This window comes from Lepidochelys olivacea (genome assembly GCF_965140295.1).
Source record: "Lepidochelys olivacea isolate rLepOli2 genome assembly, chromosome: 10".
Lineage (NCBI taxonomy): Eukaryota > Metazoa > Chordata > Testudines > Cheloniidae > Lepidochelys > Lepidochelys olivacea.
The window spans coordinates 77,789,192-77,810,742 of NC_140420.1; the positions used below are offsets into that span (position 1 = coordinate 77,789,192).

General features: G+C 41.1%; 1 protein-coding gene across 1 annotated transcript in view; it reads right to left on the minus strand.

Annotated features, from left to right (window-relative positions):
- Window positions 1–1,886: 1,886 nt before the first annotated feature.
- The window catches only part of CHSY1 (chondroitin sulfate synthase 1), a 97,962-nt gene continuing 78,297 nt past the window's right edge, over window positions 1,887–21,551 (minus strand). Inside the window, exon 3 of the mRNA XM_084640466.1 lies at window positions 1,887–5,222. Within this exon, the coding sequence (XP_084496592.1) occupies window positions 3,630–5,222 (1,593 nt within the window). The 3' untranslated portion in view covers window positions 1,887–3,629. The remainder of the gene's footprint in view (window positions 5,223–21,551) is intronic.

Consider the following 21,551-nt stretch of genomic DNA (forward strand, 5'->3'; position numbering starts at 1 on the left):
CAGCTTGGAGTTATCCACAAATTGTATAGAGATACTCTCCACACCATTATCGAAGTCATGAATGAAAATATTGACTAATAATGGACCCAAGACCCATCCTGCAGGACCCCAATAGACACATCCGCCCAGTCTGACATTGGTAACAACTCTTAAATCATAGAATATCAGGGTTGGAAGGGACCTCAGGAGGTCATCTAGTCCAACCCCCTGCTCAAAGCAGGACCAATCCCCAACTAAATCATCCCAGCCAGGGCTTTGTCAAGCCTGACCTTAAAAACTTCTAAGGAAGGAGATTCCACCACCTCCCTAGGTAACGCATTCCAGTGCTTCACCACCCTCCTAGTGAAAAAGTTTTTCCTAATATTCAACCTAAACCTCCCCCACTGCAACTTGAGACCATTACTCCTTGTTCTGTCATCAGCTACCACTGAGAACAGTCTAGAACCATCCTCTCTGGAACCCCCTTTCAGGTAGTTGAAAGCAGCTATCAAATCCCCCCTCATTCTTCTCTTCTGCAGACTAAACAATCGCAGTTCCCTCAGCCTCTCCTCATAAGTCATGTGTTCCAGTCCCCTAATCATTTTTGTTGCCCTCCGCTGGACGTTTTCCAATTTTTCCACATCCTTCTTGTAGTGTGGGGCCCAAAACTGGACACAGTACTCCAGATGAGGCCTCACCAATGTTGAACAGAGGGGAATGATCACGTCCCTCCATCTGCTGGCAATGCCCCTTCTTATACATCCCAAAATGCCATTGGCCTTCTTGGCAACAAGGGCACACTGTTGACTCATATCCAGCTTCTCGTCCACTGTAACCCCTAGGTCCTTTTCTGAAGAACTGCTGCCTAGCCATTCGGTTCCTAGTCTGTAGCGGTGCATGGGATTCTTCCATCCTAAATGCAGGACTCTGCACTTGTCCTTCTTTCAACCAGTTGTGCACCCACCTTATAGTAATTTCATCTAGACCATATTTCCCTAGTATGCTTCTGAGAATGTCAGTGGGACTGTGTCAGAAGCCGTACTAAAAATCAAAATATCTTATCTACTGCTTGTCTACCCAGGCTGGGAGGCTCGCTCCCAGCTGCAATGTAGACATACTCTGAGGTGTGTCTAGTTGGATCACCCTGCGCCCCAAAAAAATCAATCCCCAAAGTCACTAGTCACTTCTGGAAGCATTGGCCTTGGTACCTTGTATTTATAGAACACAAAATAGTGCCTCTCATCCCAGACACCGAGACCAACATTTTCAGAAGCAGTCACCGATTTCATTTGCTCACCCTGAGACACTTCAGGCCCAATTTCCAGAAGCATGCAAGACCCATAGCTCCTATTGAAACTAACAGAAACAGTGGGTTCGCAGTGCTTCTAAAGATCAGTAGCCACTTTACATAGTCACATGACTCCAGGAGTTGGGGGTTTAAGAAAAAACACCATTGAGAGAGTTCTGATCAAAATGGAAGAAGTAGCAGTGAACAGGTGCTCAACATATCTGAAAAGTGGGTCTTAACTTTTATCATGCATAGGCTATACAAAATATTACAGAGTCCTTCAGCCTGGTAATTGGGTGCATTCCGTTTACAATTATGGGTAGCTTCGGACATCTTGATTAGCAGCTGAAGCAGTATAAACCCTCTCCTCACGAGGCAGACTTCAAAGATCTCCATTAACAAATCTCAAGACAGTAAACAGTAGTAGTGGCAGTGGGTGAAACACCTTTTCCCCAGGGCTATTGCCCCTGAAATTTGGCACAGATGGCAAGAACTTGTGCATAAATGGTACTTTATTGTTAGGCTCATTTCACTCCCAAAATCTTTGCTATAATACTTACCATAAACTGGGCCTGCTATGTAAGATGAGGACTGAGGCAGACAACATGATGAGAGAGGATTGCAAATAAAAATCTTTATTGCATCTTAGGACCAAGTCTTTCAACACTTTCCATGCATTGAATCCATTATAAGTATCTACATCCTTGGGGCTGTCACCAAAAAAATACCAACAGTTGTATGACACTGAATCTAGGCTAGTTGCAAATGCAATTCACATTCCATAAACGTGTAGCCACTGATTATTTTCCTATTGGAATATTCAAGCAGTTACTCCATAAAGGCCCCTTAAACCGTGGTACATCAAATCTAAGTACTGACTTTCGTTCTCTTTTACTATCCTTCACCTCCCATAGAGCAGGTCTTTAGATTACTGAAATGGAACTAGGGCAAAGTGGTGTTGGAGTACAATAGAAAAATATATTTTCCACTGGCTTTAGTTTTAACTTCTGAGCTCAAGATATGATCTGCTTCAACAGCAATTTCCATCAGTGTTCTCCATCTCGATGCAGAAGAGTTCCCCTTCCTGTTGTTCACTTTAAGGCACTTTATTTGTATGTTTATTTACCCTTTCCTAGGTGATAACTCAGAGGGGTCATATTGTTTCTACTCAATATTTTCTCTCCCCAGTTCATCTTAGAGCATCAAAACAATTCCCAAGATTATTTCAGTCACTCAGTAAAATTTTAAAAGGAATTTGGAATAAAAAATACTTTCAAAAGAAATCTTTGGAGATCACAGTTTACTGTAAGTAAGATGTACACTACCTTAAGAGTGAGAAAAAGCAATACATTCCTAATAGATATATAAATAAATGACTAACAGATATTCAAGAAAAGGGCAAGAACCTAAAACAATGGATATTAAATAAATTAAAGGTCTATCAGATACAGAAAACCAAAAGAAACTAGTAATCAAAGAATGTAACAATTGTTCCCATCAACATCTTGTAACTGATTGTACAAAATGAATGCAATCAGATTCAAGTTTCTAATGTTCTCATTAGGGATTTCAGATTTTTAGTTTTGTACCTTGTTTTGCAGTGAGAAATTCTCATTTCTCCCTCCCACACATTACAATTTTGCATTTCACCATCATGCAGTCTCTGTTCTAGACAGGAGAACAATTTAGAATACACAGAATCCACCATGGAATTTTTAATGTTAGATCCACATATGGACCAAATGTCAGACAAAACTTACATATGGACTAAACTGATACAAGGTTGTGCTTCTTTTCCACACACTCCTTCAAAAAGTTGCTCGGCCACAATAAGTAAAAGTACATTTTTGGTTGAAGTAATCAACCAATTGAAATACTCCTGAAATTAATAACCCAACTATTGCCACACTGTTTTGCATTGTTCTAACACAATTTGAACGTTATGGCTATTTAAAAAGAGTAGAATCTGCGTAATGTAACAGTCACAACACAACAGTTAGGTACAGTATTTTACCATTTTGCTTGAACGTTCAGGTTCCAATTTATAGAATCCTAGCAAAGACGACATCAATGAAAAAAGGTTAAAAAAGAAAAAAAAGAGGTCCTTTGTTCATGTGGAAACCTTATTTCAAGTCACCAGAATTATGCAGATCTGCCAGATAATACTCAGCCAAAATTTTTGTTCAAAGGCAAATATCAAATCACAGTTTTGTTCAAAAAAGCTCATTCTCAAAAGAGTTCTTGGTAGGAAAACACGATTTCTAAAATATATCCTTGTGTGGTCTTTAAAAATGAACTATCAAAACATTTCCCAAAAATAAATTAGATAATTAAAAAAAGTCTTCTCCAGCACAGCTGGACATTAGGCTGTCCTCACTGAGCCGTTAGTATTGCTGCTTTTCCCAAAGCTCGGGTCATTTTTTTCAAGCCACAGTTCAGCCAACTGTTGTGTGGACCCATAAGTTGAAGCTTTGGACCCCAAGCACATTTTATATTGTTTTGGATCCAGATTGGGGTCACAAAAGACTGGATGATGTACGTGAACAACTCCGATTTCTTGGCTCCGGAAAGTCTTTAAGCCAGCTTGAATGACTTTGTTAAATAGGTCCACATCCTCAAGGCCCCAACCTTGGATAGAGACATCAAAGCCACCTGCTCTAAGGAGATCACCTTTGTAAATACAGGTAATGCCAAAGCCATAGTTCCTCCAGAAACCTGTTTTCTGGGTGAAGGCAAAATGATTGTCACTGGGAACTTTTCCTCTATAAACTATCTTTGGATCATACTGACTAAAGATGACTGGAAAGTATATTTGTTGGCCCAAAACTGTATTGGCTCTACATCGCTGGAGAAACTCTGTGGTAAACACTAGGTCAACATCACAGAAGAAGAGCAAAGACTCATTTTTAAACTGAGAAGATCCAACTTCAAGAGCCAGAGCCCTTGAGAATTCCCCAGACACTGGCAAGATCTGCATATCAGCCTTGGGGTACTTAATACGGTAATCTCTCATCAATTCAACTTGCTTTGCCTTATCAGGGTTTGAGTCAGAATTGAAAAGCAGGACGACTAGCTTGACGTTCTGACTGGGAATGAGGCAAGTTTTCTCAAAATTCCCCATGAACCTAGCAAACATATCAAACCGTCCAGACAGAGGAATCAAGATGTTGATCTTCTTGTCTTTGGGCTCCTTCCGCTCTGCTTTTGATCCAGTGAGCTGGAATGGAACAAACATCTTCAGTGAATTGGACAGGAAAGACAAGGATCCAGAATCTTGGTTAATTTTGCTGGCCAGCTCCTTGGCATCTATCTCTTCATGCTCCATAAACTGGATCTTGCTGAATGTCTGCTGTAAGTAGGCATGCCTTCTGACAGGCACGGTCATCTTCTTTCCCTTGTGTTTTTTGTATAGAAGCAGTAAGTCAAGAACATACTCTGCTCCATACATAGGATTAACTCTGCGATAGCCATATTGTATCTCCTTGAAATCAATGATCCGCCCTCTGGTCTTAGCATTTGCATTGATCATTTCCATGACCTGCATAACAATGTCATCCAATGCTTCACGCTGCGATGAGTCCATCCCTCTCCGAGGGGGCTGTCCATCAGCTGCAGAATAGAGATATTTTCCCGTAAGGAACTCCCATTCCAAGACCTCCTCACGCAGGCGTGGCTGGAACCTCATAAAAGAAGGTGGTATCCCCAGCTGAAGGTCATCTTTGTGTATTTCTGCATTGCTGTATTTGCTCATCAGGACAATTTCTCTGTGCAACTGTATAGTCCGGTAACGCAGTTCTGCGATTTTGCGACTCAGCATGTAACTATGAAGTCTATACTGGTATGGTGGGTTCTTGTTGGGATGCAGTGTTATAGCTCGGTGTATCTTGCTATTTCTAAGGTCTTTGATGTAGCCTTTTTTGTTCTGCTCATAATTTTCATAAAACAGCTGCTGCATCTAAAAAGAGAAATATTAAGTTATTATTTTTGCAACATTAAGATTTTAGCAGTAGTGTATTTGTGACAGTTACCCCACATAGCCCCACTGTATGAAAATGCCTCCGTGCTTATATGACCAAAAGTCTTTCTGAATAAGCTGTTCTCATTTTAGACACAGGTTGTAGGGATACCAGCTGCTGCTCAAAGGAATTAAGAGGGTTATTCATTATAAACTGGTGAAAGAAACATCTACCAAGGATTAGGATTATTATGTCCTACTCTAGAAATATCCTTATCTGAACAACTGTGTGCTAAGTAGATCATAAACTCATTTTTAGTCTAAGACAGCAACATCAGATAAAATATGTCAGTGTGTTTTTATTCTCTACGTTATAAAATGAATAGCATTTTTCTGTTTTTGTTTGTTTGTTTTTTTAAATGACATATGGAAAGGCAAGGACATTGTATTCAGAATAACTTATGTTTTCATTATCATGTCCTTTTAAACTTTTCCTTTACAGCCAAACTCTTCTAAAGAAAAAGAATAATAGAGTTAAACTTGGACAATACTAGTGTGAAACCCAAACTAAACATTTTTACCAAAGATGCTAAATTCTATGTTTAATTTCTGCATTAGTAAACATGAGGGCACCACATTACACATATCAGGATTCAATCTCTGTGGTATTGGGTGATGTGGTTCACATTTTAAAAAAAATTAAGTATCTCAAATAAAATACAGAGTTTAAATGATAACAGGTGCCTTCAAAAAGTTTCATAAAATAAAACATAAGGTACATATACAGTAGAACATAAGCATTCTTAAAATGGGAATTGCTCTATTTCAAAATAATGAGGCGGCAGGTTGAGACTGGTCTACACTGAGAAGTTACATCTGCATAGCTATGTCTCTCGGGGAGTGAAAAATCCACACTCCTGGGAGACATAGTTAAGCCGACCTAACCCCCAGTGGCGAGAGTGCTAGTTGAGGGAAGAATTCTTCTGTCAACCTAGCAAGCACCTCACGGGCAGGTGGATTAACTACAGCGGTGGAAGAAACCCTCCTGTCACGGTAGTGTTTACACTGAAATGCCACAGTAGTGCAGCTGTAACCATTCAACCGTACACATAGCCGGAGATATTTTAAGACAGAATGAGTCTAAATGTCAAATCTAAGAATGAAAGCCCATTCAAGCAATGAGCTAAATGCAAATTATAAAATAATAAGAAATAACGAAATGAAGTCTCCATCTTAAAGATGCTAAAAGAAAGGCAGTTAAAGCTGCCGCCATCCTTATGTGATCCTGTTATGTCTATGTACAGCAGCTAGAAGTCCCATCGCATGGGTCTCTAATTGCTTTGTGTCCTAAATTCAGCCCATTGTTGTGGAGGAGTATAAAGAGATGCACGCACGCACGCAGAGATAAGGAGTGTTTGGAGTGCAAGTGGCCCACCACACTTTACCGGCACCTGATTTGCTTGGTCTGACCCACTATTTAAGAACGATGTTATATTAACTATAGCTGCATATTACTTGCAGTGGGCACATTACTTGCACTACTACCCCTTATCGTTTTTCCCTGACCACATTGCAGTAATCACCATTTCTTTCCTTCTCCTTCCCATTTCTTTGTCCTTCAAGACATTTGTTCTTTCCTAGTCTATCTTCCCCACGTTAAGTCATTCTTCCATTTTGTCAATATAAACTGTAAGCCCTTTGGAACAGAATCTGTCTTTTACAAGGTGTATGTGTATTTCCGAGCACAAAGGGGACCTGAACTTGGTTAGGGCCTCTAGGCCATAAAAACAGGTCAACTGACAAGAAATACATACCCTTTTGGAGTAGTGCATGATAGAAACTCTCCCAGATATAGAAGTGGAGTGTTACAGGGGTGGAACTCAATCAGACTGAAACTCAGAGTAGGAGCTGTAAGAGTTAAAAGGACTGAGGCCTTCTTCAAGAAACCAGCTTTGAAGCATGGTTCCCATCCTGCCCTCCGTCCCTTTTTAAATTATGTGTATGTTGTTTCTGTTACTAATAATGGGTTACTGTAGTATATCTAGAGTCTTGCAGTTTTTGTTAAGAGCTCTGGGATCCCCGTGACCCCATGTCGCACCCACTTAGAATCAATCTTGTAAGCACACTATTTATTACAATGGAGAATTTATATAGCATGAACAAAAACATTGCAAGAGCACAGAGTTAGAGCATGTACTTTAATTCTAGGCTGTCTCCATCAGGCATGTCTTTTATAGTACTATATATAGCACTAGACGTAATACCACATAGTATCTATCTGTGGATTTCAACTGTCTGAATACAAGTGAAGGCACAGATTTCCACAGAACTTTGGAAGGCAAGATATATATATTTTATATTGTTTCAATAGGTAGCTAGTGTCAGGTTCTTGTTTTGTTTTTTAAACAGCACTGATAATAGCATTTATTTTCAAATTCTGTTTTGGATTTAAAAAGAAAAACAAATAATCAAGACCATACAACCTGAGAGCATTTATTCTAAGATACCAAACCAGGGCACTCAAACACCCACAATAGGAAACTATGAAAAGCAGAAGCACTTTTAGATTACTTTACTCAACAAAGTTTTAACAGAACACTGATCGGTAGGAAAAATTTTATGAAACATCTGAATGCAAATTAAGATATGGACCATTAACTAACTTTCTGAAATGAAAGTAACTGGTATATTTTAAGGACTACAATAGGTGCTTTCTAAGTAGGAATAAAATGTTAGTAGTTAAAGCCCAGACAATTAAATATGTTTTTTCCCTTTCTCCTCTAGGAGAGCTGATTTGAAAAGAAAAAAGTAGACGTGACTGGTGTTTCAAGTTTCAACTCAATGCAATTTAAACAGAAAATGTTAAATTCCCACCCGGCCCTCCCAAAGTGGAAATTCTAACAAACCACTCACTGCAGTTGAGCTATCAGGGAGTGCTAGAATGCAGATACACCAAGGCTTCCAGAAAGTTTGTATATAAACATGTTTTTCAGAGGAATAGCTTGCAAGGATATTTTAATTGCTTTTCCTATAAAACTTCACGTCTCCTCCCTCCCAGACAAGCCACTCCCCATGTACTTCATAAGCATAAGCGGCCCCTTGTACGCTGTGGGCCTGATTCTCTACTCATTGAAGTTGACAGCAAAGCTCCCACTGACTTCAATGGTAAAGGATGTTTAAAAATAATACTGAGTCACACTAGATATACAGGCTTGGTCTACACTACCAATGTATGTTGGTAAAACTGCATTGCTCAAAGTGTGGAAAATCCACACCCCCCGAGTGACGCTGCTATCCCAGCCTAACTGCTGGTGTAGACAGCACAATGTTGGCTAAGAGGCCTTCTGCCATTGACACAGCTACCTGCTCTTGGGGAGGTAAAGTACCTATGTCGATGGGAGAAGCTCTCTGGTTGGCATAGGTAGTGTCTTCACTCATTGCTTCGTGGTGCTTAAAAGTCGCTGTAGCACTGTAGTGTAGACAAGCCCTAAGATCCCATTTTAAAATGCTTTACAAAGAGCTAATAAATGGTTAATAGATGCTATAAGCATATTATAGACTTAAGTAGTTTGTTATAGGTGGTTATGCACCAACAGAAAGTGTCATAGGTGGCTATATGCGGCTTATTGACCAGCTGAACTAACAATCGATTACCCATTTATTAAAACCACTCATTAATCCTGAGAGAGAGAGAGAGAGCGCGAGAGAGAGCGCGCGCGAGAGAGAGCGAGAGCGCGACATCTATTTAGCAACTCATTTTTTCCACAACTCAACCACGTTATCTCTGTGCATCCACACTTGCCATACTGCCAGTGCATTCTGGGAAAAACTGAGCAGTTAACCCACAGTGCCTCCACAAAGGACAAAGTGCTCCAGAGACAAGCATACAGAAGGGCTCAAGCACCATATAAATGCAGCATACTCCGGGATGTCCTATTGCACACAGCTAGAAAGAAAAGGACTACCTGAATCAGTTATATAGTTAGGCCTCACCCCCACTTCACCTTTGGGATGACTCAATTAAAGAAAAAATCACCACGTTTTAGCCTAGATCACTAACAAGGGCAACCCGTGGTTAGCAATCACAGCTACTACCAGAGTAGTTGCCATAGCCATGCAGAATGGGGGAAAACTGACTTAGCAGCAGCAGTGCTGAGAAGGATCTGGGAGTTGTAGTGGATCACAGCTTCAACATAAGTCAGCAAATGCAATTTTAGTTGCATTAACAGAGGCATAGCATGCAAGTCATGGAGGTTTCAGTATCACTTCTCAATTCTGATTAGGCCTCAGCTGGAGTACGGTGTCCAAGTTTGGATGCCAATGTATAGAAAGGATGTAGAGATGAGTGACAAAGATGATCTAAGGAATGGAATGCAAGCCATATGAATAAAAGGCTGAAGGAACTGAGTATGTTTAGCTTGTAAGAGAGGAGATTAAGAGGGGATATGGGAGCTATCTTCAGATACTTGAAAGGCTGCCATAAAAAAAGATGGAGGAAAGTTGTTCTCTTCTGCTACAAAGGGCAGGACAAGAGGCAATGCATTCAAACTACAGCATAACAGATTTAGATTAAATTTCACGATAAAAACTTCCTAACTATAAGAACAGTAGGGCAATGGAAGAGACTTGCCTGGGGAGGTCACGGAAGCTTCTTCCCTGGAGGTTTTCAAAAGGAGGCTGGAGAGCCATCCGTCTTGGATGATTTAGACTCAACAAATGCTGCATCTTGGCAGGGGGTTAGACTAGACGCAGTCCCTTCTAACCCTATGATTCTATGTTGGGGCACACTATCCATGCTTGGAACCAATTATGCCATGCCAGCTATTTATATATTTGTTTAAAGGTTAGCATATGCAAGGGCCCTGATCTGAAAGCATTTGATCATGCTACCAAAAGGACTGCAGCCATGTTTGCTATTTGCACATTTCAGTGTTTGAGGATTTGGGAACACTAAACAGTTTTGACTTTTTTGTTTTTTAACCTAGTGACCATCAAAATGTGTAGACAGAAATCAAGAAGAAAAGATCAAATGATAGCAAGGTGGTCAATCTGTGGAACATACAGTTCTCTACAGGACATTACGTGCAAGCTTTTGCACGACAAATTGGTTACTAGAGCCTCGCTAGTAAAACACGTATCCAAACTCCTCATTTGGAATACACTTAAAAGAACCTTTCATGGTTATTCATTTTGGGGATTATATTCTAAGCATGCTTTATTCTAATGCAGAGTACTGGAAATACAGGGACACAAAAAGGAGCTACTCTTTATTAATCAGTATTTACTCTAGACCTGTTGAAGCCTTAAAACACCCTAATGTTTCCCAATACGTTAGAGACTGAATGTTTAAACTGTGGTACAGCTGTTGTGGGCAGTATGGGCTTGGATCCAAAAGACTAACTGAAAGAGTGTTATGTTGATCATTTTAAATGAAGAAGTCTTTTGCAGGCCAAAAAAAGAGAGTATATTGGAGAAAATGGACTTAAAAAATAAGGCCAATATATACAGAAACTGGCCTGCAGCCACATAATAGCCCCACAGGACATGCTCTCACAGATCCACACTGTACTGCCACAGTGCAGAAAATACAGCTCCACAAATGTCATGAAAAGCAGCTCTGGACAACTCATGTTGTATGGCATATTTATGAATACCCAAGATGCACTTTAAATACAAAACCTAACTAATTAAAACCTAGGATAATAGCTAATGTTGCATAGCTCAGGAGAACTTTGTTCAACAGCAGGTGAGCATCTGATCTTGGCAGCAGGTACTCTTCCACAAGAGGAAAGGAAGTGCTTAAGACAACCACACAGAGGCCTTGTCTATAGTTTTATTGCTTTAACTACGCCAGCATAAAGCAGCAGCCTCCTCCCCCACACAGTGTAGGTGCAGCCATATGGGTATAAAAGTGCTTCTATTAGGATAGGTTATTCCAGTTCAGCGACGTGAAATAAGCTATCCTGATATAAAGCACCTTATGCCAGTAAAATTGCATCTACATTAATGGTTTTGCCACCTTAACTAGGTCAGTAAAAAAAAAACAAAAAAAAACAAACAACAACAACAAAAAACCAACCTCTTTGCACAGTTCTGCTAGTAAAATGTTCAATACTTAGACGAGGCCACAGGATAAAAGTCTTTTCTTTATCATTGATTTCAGAGTAGCAGCCATGTTAGTCTGTATTCGCAAAAAGAAAAGGAGTACTTGTGGCACCTGAGAGACTAACCAATTTATTTGAGCATAAGCTTTCGTGAGCTACAGCTCACTTCATCAGATGCATCCGATAAATAAGAATAAATTTGTTAGTCTCTAAGGTGCCACAAGTACTCCTTTTCTTTTTTCTTTATCGGGTGGGGGGGAGAGGGAGGTGTGGAGTTTTCAGGAGATTCAAATAACAGACCTTTGAGCGTGAAGGGACATTGAGGATTCTTCGTAATGACTCTTGATACAGGGTTTTGCGTTTTACATTGGATTGTGTCACATGCAGCCCCACACAGCTATTGCTGGGGTGTTCAAAGATATGCCATACAATGGATATTACTGTGTTTAGGGGAAAAGGATAAAGCATGATTTCCTACGCACATCACTCTCACCCTTTAAACACAGCCTCTCTATTGGCCACAACAAGAAGAGGTACAGAAAGCGTCATATACAGCGCTAGATGTTCATATTAAACTTCTGAACTGACCAACAAAACATTCAGGCCCCAATTCAGCATGTGCTCAGCCCACCCTTTTCAACTTAAGCACGTTTAACTACCCTCGACTCTAATGAGGTTTGTTTTAAATAAAAGGGAAAATATTGGTTGGACAAATCTCAAATGTGGTATCTAATGCAGTTTTGGAAAGGAACATTAAGGGTGCTACAAAATCGTTTTAGGCTCAGAACATATGTATTAAATAATTCTAAGCCTGCTCTTCAGAAAGAGTGAGCTGTGCCTGGCAAAATAAACTTCTTTTTAGGATATTACAAAGAACAGTGCTGGTGGTTCCATTTAAGCATCTAGAGTCTGCTAAGGCTGTCTCAGGATCTTCATTCCAACAGTGCCATGTGTATTGCTGACCTCTATGAAGCTACTGCTCCCTCTCTCTCCAGAGTGTTTTAAAAGGCAAGCCAAACATCTCGGACAACTTTAAAGTACAGCAAATCCAAGGTCACCAAATTCCCAAGGAACATCTAGTCCAGCTGTAAATTACAAGAGTGACTGCATCTGAGTTTAATCTTTAGTTTACAATAGCTTACAACACAACTACTTCATTAAGCAACTGACCTTTTTGCTCCATCTCAATAAGCACAGAAGCTTAAAAATCTGTCCTGAATTCGCCCATTTCCAGTTTCTCCAAACGAAGTAATTTTGAATGGATCATACTCTCCACATTTGCATCTCTTTTCCTTTCTACCACCCAACATAGTCACTTGTCCAAACAGCAGTTCTCCCTCCTGCCTCCAACGTTTGAGTGATATGTCTGCCAATGGTTGCTCTAATATCATGGAATTAGCATTACTAACAGACCACAGTAAAAAGGAATGTAAAGAAACAATATAATAATTTAAGATCTCCTGGTTATGAAGTGGAGGAAAAAGATGGAAAATAAACCTTTTTTTTTTTTGCAATGACCTTTTCCTGTGATCTAGACAAGGGAACCAGTCAGTTCATTGCAGTTGGAAAGTGAAGGGTCCTCTCACCCCTGCCCCCAAATTCAGTAATGGGAAACAGACTGGGACGCTTAGTGGTAAAAAAAAAAAAAAAAAAAAAAAAAAAAGACGAGACAAGAGCCTTCACAAGCATCTCTCAGGAGGAGATTATAGCTTGGTTTGTTTTAATAATGTCCTCCCATTTGGAACATATAACATACTAGCCACACAGCTGCCATCACTCCAGTTCTATAAAGCCTCAGTGCTGCTTCTTTGCAGTTATTTTATTTTTTAAAGCAAAAAAGCAGAACTCTACTCTGCAAGTATTTTGTATCATAAAAGAAACAAAATAAAAAACAAACAAACCACCCTTAAAACTGGCTTTTTGAAGAGATTAGATTTGGTTATGCAAACCTCACAAGGTTTGGCTGTAATTTAGGATTCTGCTTCCAAAAGGATTCTTTCTGGCTTAATAGGAACAAAAACAAGGAGTGTGCCAATAAATGCTATTAAATGTTCTACCCTACAGCTACTAAAGAAGTGCAGCATCATAGCTGTCTAGGACTAATTTATATCACATTCACTTGAGAAAGTGTGCTCAAAATTCATTTTGAGCATTTCCAGATTAGGAGTCCAGTGGAAATGCACTGTCTCACTTGAGCTCTGACATTGACCTGTGGGAAAAATGATTCAGCTTTCCTTCACAAATCGAGGAGCGGCTGCCTTCACTGATCCAGACAAAATAGGAATGAACTAGTTGTAACTCACTTCTGATTTGTTCATTTAAGGCCAGACGCAGGGACTGTACCAAATTACTTTCTTACCAAATATTTTGTGTCGGATTTTATTGTTCCTCTTAGGGCTGGTCTACACTATGCAGTTAGGTCAACCTAATTATGTCAGTGTCTACACTACAGCCTTCCCCCACCAATGTAAGTGACCTACTACACAGTGTCTGTGTAGACACTGTGTTCCTTATGTGGCTGTCTTGTCAATTTCATGGCAGGAGCTGTGAAATTGACAAGGAAGCCAGGCAGCTAGAGCCCAACTACCTCCTGCTCCCCTGAAGAGCTGGGGGAGGCGGCGGGACTGGACCCAGCTTCTAGCTGGAAGCCCAGGCAGCTGGATTCCGCCCACTTCCGGCTGGGAGCCTGGCAGCCATATCAATTTCACAGCAATTTCACAAGACTGACTGGCTCCCAGCAGGGACTGGGCAGGGAGCAGGGGGAGAAGCCTCAGGTGGCTTCCTCCACTCTTCCAGGCAGAGAATGGAGATGTGGGTACAGCCAGTAGGGAGCCTGTGGGGAAGTCGGGTTCCTGACAGGGAGTGCAATGGAAGTGTGGGGAGCCAAGAGCCTGGGCTCTCGGCTCCCCACACTTCCCCTCTTAGGTTGATGGAAGCACTCCTGGTGAGGATTTAGTGGAAGGACCCCTGATGAGTAGGTGTGTGAACCACTGACCCAAGATGGGTAGCGTGGACAAGCACCACTGCAGTAATTACAGTGGTGGCTGTAAGTCAACCTGATATAGGCTGACTTACCTTTCTAGTGTAGACGCACCCTTAGCTTCCACGGTGCTGAGATGCAAACAAACTTGGGTTTTGTCATCACTGACAGCAGCCCCATGAAAAGAACAGTCACAAACAGCCTGGAAGTTTGTATCTGTTCTATTTCATAGAAAGCCCCAAGATTTTGCAGGAGAAGCCTCAGATAAGCAATCCAGAGAGGAGTTATCTATTGTTCTAGGTCGCAGATGAAGTGTAGGGCAGTTCTTGGAAACACAAAGCTCTATACATTGTATTATAGCTGGCAGCAGTGAGCTGAAGACATCTTAAGGGGTGTAGCATCAATTTCCATCTTTTATTTTAATGATGCAATAGCACACCAAGGTTTAGAAATAGGATTCTCCATAGAATGGACCTTGTTTGCCAAACTGACCTTATATATGGATTTTAAACAGGGTGTTTTCTCATCTAGTAGTTCTTCTGTTATTTTCCACCTCCTGTGGATGGCAATATCCTCTCCCCACAGAGGCACTCTGCACCACTTGGGATGGGGTAGAGGGGAACACTATGGCTACTTGGTAGCAAACAGAAAGGATCATTGCTCACAAATATAAAGATGATAAATTGAGGCCGTTAAAGTACTTAAAATCAAATCAATAAAAAGTTACAAAGAAAAAAGCACAGAAGTAAAAAAAAAAAAAAGAAAAGGAGTACTTGTGGCACCTTAGAGACTAACCAATTTATCTGAGCATAAGCTTTCGTGAGCTACAGCTCACTTCATCGGATGCTGTAGCTCACGAAAGCTTATGCTCAAATAAATTGGTTAGTCTTTAAGGTGCCACAAGTACTCCTTTTCTTTTTGCGAATACAGACTAACACGGCTGTTACTCTGAAACCAGAAGTATAAAACAACCTTTTCTTAATAGTTCCCGCACTACCTCATATATGTATGTATATCGAGGCCAGTGATACTGACAGAGCTGTAGCAATAAACGGGTCAAACCCTGAGGTCTTTCTTAAGCGCTAGATCCTGCAACAGGGCTCCACCCGGGGATTATTATTAGTTGTACTATGACTGTAGTGTGTGTGCCCTTATGGATCTAGCTGCAGGATGTGGCCTTTGCAGCTTGCCTAACATTAGGGATTTTTGCACCAATGTAGCTACGTTGGTGCAGCATCTTTCAAGCAAACCCCCAGTGTAGGTGTTCTACACCAGTGCAAAATGGAGACTGCACCATTGCAACTTACCTCTGGTGCACGATGTCTATACTAGAGATTATTACTGGTGTATCTGTATCAGTGTACATGCACTGCTGATTCCAGAACACCTAGTCAAAATCACCAGGAATCTGGAGCACATTAGATTTCTGCAATTATGGGACCAGCAAAGTGTCTGTATGATACTGATGCAGCAGTTCTCCTCACGGTTGCCTTAACTGACATTGCCTCTATACCACCGGAGCTGACATAGCAAGTGATGTAACATAGTATATATTTTTGCATCATCTACTCTAGCAACATGAAATGCTTTCATATGAATAGGCATCTGCTCTGATGCTAAGGCAGCTACACATTGTGTCCTGGCATGACAGTTTATTTAATCCATTTTTGTAACTTCAAAAATGGGCTTGTTCTATCAACTTCACCATCATCTGAAATAATACAAGGAGTGACTGGGACACAGTATCTATGGCTTGCTAGAGTCTTCCATTGTAAACTAGTTTAACACTGGTGAAATGTGAAGGCTAGCCAATAAAAATGAGACATTTGCCTATGGAATCTCATCAGCATCGCTCTGTGACATCTTTCAGAGAGTAGCATCAAGTCAGTATTGAACTAGTGTCCCAACGCAGTGCTTATGAACTCTGGGAGATGCCATTTTTGGACGGATACTAAAAACTCATCACCAGTTAAAGCAATCCAATACTGGTAGCGTTTTTTTTACCGGAACACGTGTTGGCTTTGATGTCTGACCGAACTGTCCCTGTGGGTAGTTACAGTCTGCTGACTTACCCGATTTCTCCTTAAAGGTTCAAATGGTTAGTGCATTATTATTCTTCACTTTCAGTCCTGGACTATTTAGCAATTCTGGGCACTGATTAAAAGTTGGTGTTTTCCACTCCCGGTGCAACTGCATTTCCCAGCTCCATCATTACGTATCAGCCCTGAAATAGATCAGATATGCCAGCCCAAAACACAACTGCTAAAACAATATTCCTTGCCGGCCACATCACTCACCCTTGGATTCCCTCTACTGTCTGACACTTTCACTTCATCATATTCAAACTTTCTGTCCTCAACATCAAAGCTCTTCCCTGTCTTTAATCACATGTGCTTCTTTCACACTGTCTACTATGCCAGTGATGCTGGTCTCGAATGGTTGCCAATCCTCCAGGATTGGCCTGGAGTCTCCCGGAATCAGCATCAATCTCCAGGTGACTATTGAAAGCAATCCCAGGAGATTTTAATAGGCTATTTTAAGAAAATGACATTATGTTGTGTTGGAAAAGAAAATCTCCCGGAATGGCTTCAGTCAGGGTTGACAACCCTAGCTGGTAGTTAGTTCCAGACTCCCATCCATTGTTTTTGGACTGAGAACCCTCCTACAGCCTTTTGGGAGACAGGAATTCACCCAGAAATCAGGAAGCACACAGTTACAAGTGCTGCCATAACATCAGCTCCTTAGACACTGAGCAAGGCACTTTCTTCCCAGTGGCTTCTAGCAGATTCCTGCATGCGACGCAGAAAGGCTGCTCCCTGAACCTGTTCCCCAACCTCCAATCTCAGATTCTCAGCCTGCTGTCCTGCAGCAGCAGCACCTAGCCAGTCCTGCAGTCCACCCAGTCCCTTCTTGAATGGCATCCCCATCCTCCAAAGGGAAGAGAATTGGCAGTAGGGATAGGATTTCCTGCCTGCTCTCTAGCCAGTCAAGGCTCTGGTTACAGAGGGCTGGCCATTTACACTTTGGACAGGTGGCCTGGGAAATTCAACACTTGGCTGTCTACTTCTCCTACAGCTAGCTGTGCTCCTCTTTCATGCCAACCTGCACAAGCTGATGTGTGTGGCCATTGCCCTCTCCTCCGAACCCCTTCACAAGATCCACTTCTGTCGCAGTGCCTATAAGAAATAAGCCAGCTAATAAAAATGCATAGTAAAAGGACACATTTTTAAAAGAATATGTATTTTGATGGCATATTTTCCATTCTAGTCACCCTTGCGTTGCTTTCCTTCCTAAAATGGTAAACTCTTGGGATTGAAGACTGTGCCTTCATAAATTTGAAAGTACCAAGCACATACTGAAATGCTAGTTCATTCTATAAAGCATAAGTTCAAAGTGGCACACTTCATTTTGCTTGCCACTCACAATGAACCTTTACAGTTTTTGTTGTAAACCCCATTTAATTGCACTGTACATAATCTAATCTGCTAGTGACATTTTGTCAAGTAAAGTTTATAATCTTCATTAGCCTGGGCCATTAGAATAATGGCCTAGTTTTGCCTAGTGCCTTCCTGTGTCAGCCTGATTTCCTTAGCTATTCAGGACAGAAGTGTTCTTAGCTCTGGAAAATGACCACTAGAAATACTTATGCTCAGGTACAGGAAAGGAAGATTATTATTAGTTCACTAAGAAGCTACAAACTTTGCAATGCACACCTAGCAATAAAGCAACTGAATGACACCTAACGGCGCATAAAGGCCAATTTACAAGTTACTGTGTCTCCCCATAATACTCAAAGAAAAAAATAATCCTCCATTCACATGCTCTTGTTACTTTTTACCATAGCATAGCCATTGGGGTAAGATAAAGAATCGTTTAAAAAGATCACACTATAGCAGCGAATCTGCTTAATGTGATACATTACAAATAGCCCAATGGGAAATATGGTGTATCAGGTACAGCAACATTCTGGGTACAAAACAAATAATAAAGAGGAACATCAGAGTCTCTGTGAAATAAAGAAAGACATATTAGCCAGCTCCCTGTGATATACTGCAGTACCATTGTCCAACATTAAACTTAGCATTTATGGAACAAGGGTAATTTTTGTCTGTCGCATATTTCTTCAGCAGCCTATGACCATAAATTAGCCCTCACTGCACAGTCAATCTTGTTTTTTACTGAGTACTGCTAAGAATGGTGATAAAGCCTATTCGAGCGCTGGCTTGTGTGATGTGTCCACAAGGACATGAACTAACCCCCAACTAATTTCACAAGGAGAACAGTGTGAGATGACAGCCTTCTGTATTTACTGAAGCAACACAGCATTGTTTCAAAGTGTGCGTTTCAAAGGTACATGTGATTCTGGCCAGAAGCACTGTTTTATAATTGCTCAGAATAGCAAAAAAGCAGCCACAAATTCTTGTGCTATGCAGAGAAACCACATGCTTACTTACTTCATTAGACTCTTACTGGATAGCATTGGCTCGAGCACCTACAGTTTTGAAAGCCTATATGGTAAGGAGCACTGCGTGGTATGCAGTTACTGCAGATGTACATTTCCACAGTTAAATGGTACGATTGTGAAAGCATTTCGGGGGTGGGGGCGGGGTGCAGTCACGTCATTACTACACAGGACTGAAGGGAGGACAGATTCTCCATTGTCCAATAACCTCGACTATACCTTAAGACTGTCCAATAGTAGCTGAATCTGAATGCAATAAACTACCCTCTCTCTTATCATTGGGAAACATCTGGATTAAATTTATATAGTGTCAAAGTTATATGTGGCTGTACAAAACCCTAAGATGGCACAGCCTGTGCCCCAGAGAACTTGGACTCTCACAGATGATGCACGTAGTAGGTAGGTCACAAAAGGATATGGATACTTTGTCAATGAGATTAGTAGAGGAATGCTGCCTATATAGTAGGGTCATCATTCTTTAAGTAATTTGACTTTCTTGCATTTATTATAAAAAGGCTACATAAGACCAGTATGAAGAGCTCTAGCTATAAAATTCACCTATATTTGTAAATGGTGTCTCTGAAGTGTAAAAAATAATAATTTTAAGATGGTATATTTAGGTCACTTTTCAGGAGAGGTAGAAGTGCATGTAGATTACTAAGCAAAATAAAGAGACTCCTTTTAATAGATTTACAGGAGATACAAATCCAGGAGGTGCGCACCAGCCAAATGATGGGAATTGAGAAGCTGTGTATATTTGTTTGTGTGTATATATGTACACACAGAGAAAACAAGTCAGAACCCACGCCATTCCTCCCAAATTTTGCATATGTTTATAGCTTTAAGAGAGCCTGCGTCTTCCTACACAGCTATGATTTTTATTGTCATCCCATTGGTGGAACAACTTTCTAATTACTGAAATAAACTGTCAGACAGACTGGCATTCCCACCCTCTCCCACAGTATCCAAGTGAGCCCATTAGTTCAAATATGGTTAGAGATTTCACATGGAGTTGCTGACTAACTGTATATGGTCTGAGGTTTTTCTGGAGGCTTGCTCTCTGGCATAGTTTGGACAAGTAACAAACAGCATGAGTCTGGGGCACTACGTAACAGAGCATGTTGTAATACATGCAGTGTGTCAGACTGAGGGGGGCTCACCTCCTCGTTTGTGTTTTTAAGCTATACAGATATATGCCGCCTATAATTTAGCTTTGGCACTAAAATTTTCAGCGCTGCTTTTAAAACTTTATAATGCTTTAAGTAAAAGCAGGAAGTGTGGTTACCAATAGCTCTCATTACACTGAATGAAAACTCATTAGCCACTATTAAAAGAGTGAAATACACTGCCTCAACCTTGGCAATCAAATCCTTCACAAAATTTGTCAATCAAGCAAGGCATGGATTTAATTCTCTTGAATGTTTCTGCTGCTTGCATGTGAATAGCTTTCTGATTTCTCCCCATGGTTTCTTTCACTCCGCTTCTATACTGGAAGATAGTTCAGGTTCTTGCAACCCACTTCTGCTGATGGGACTTCAGAACTCAGTCACCATTTCAGAATTCTGATATTTCAGCTGCCTGTTGCTGCTACATCGGCTGCTTTTAATGGATTCATTTGTAGCTCCAGTACCCAATAGCAGATTTTGAAGCACATATAGCCTTTATACTGGGGCTCTGAATGCACATCCAATACAGTGCGTTTCCCTTCTTTTGTAGGGATAAGGCCTCTCTAGAACTGCAGAAAGAAAAACGTGTACTTGCAGAGTGAAATGTGAAAAACCCTGGCTTTCCCTGCCCCCTTTTCTACCAGTTTGGGAGGTGGTGGGCACGACAAGTTACTTCTTGTGCATCACACACAGGTCTGGCAGCTCGGCATGAGTCACCCTTTAGGAGGGTTGCTGCTGAGTCCAAGGTAGGAAGGAAGAAGAGGGGAGGGGTCAGCAACTGGAAGATGGGATGAGGCTCTTGTCAGCGAAGAGGCAGGTTCATGTCAGTGTGAGTGTTTTACATAGGAACGTAAGAGCGGCCATACTGGGTCAGACCAAAGGTCCATCTAGCCCAGTATCCTGTCTTCTGACAGTGGCCAATGCCAGAGGGAATGAACAGAACAGGTTATCATCAAGTGATCCATCCCCTGTGGCCAATTCCCAGCTTCTGGCAAACAGAGGCTAGGGACTCCATTGCTGCCCATCCTGGCTAATAGCCATTGATGGACCTATCCTCCATGAACTTATCTAGTTCTTTTTTTTTGAACCCTGTTAAAGTCTTGGCTTTTAGGGTGGAGGGATTGTGGCCAGTTTGATTAGTAGAAGGATCAGGATATGGAATAGTGTTCATAGTGTCACATACATGACCGCAATGCCTTGCCTTCCTGTGAGCCATCTATGAATGTTTAGTGTTTGACCTGTTGCTTGGAATGGCTTTAGACCATGGGTATCAGTGGAACAAATGGAGCATGACTACTTTTTTTCACTACCCCTTCCTTACTGTTCTTCAGAGGCGTTTATTCAGCAATTAAGCAGCTCTGGATGAGAAAAAACTGGTGATAATGCAGTGTCAGGAACCACCTAACTTGGAATGCCAAATCCTCTGCTGTCAGTTTACTGCAGTATTCAGTCCTCTCATTACACCATTATTTTGGTCAATTAAATCTTTTAAAGCATACACAAAAGCATCTAGGAAGATGACATTTTCATAAGTTTTATACTGCCCTTCTCGTCATACCCTGGGTCTTGCTGAGCATCTATAATTTTTTGTTATCATAGCATTGTTGGAAATAGCGG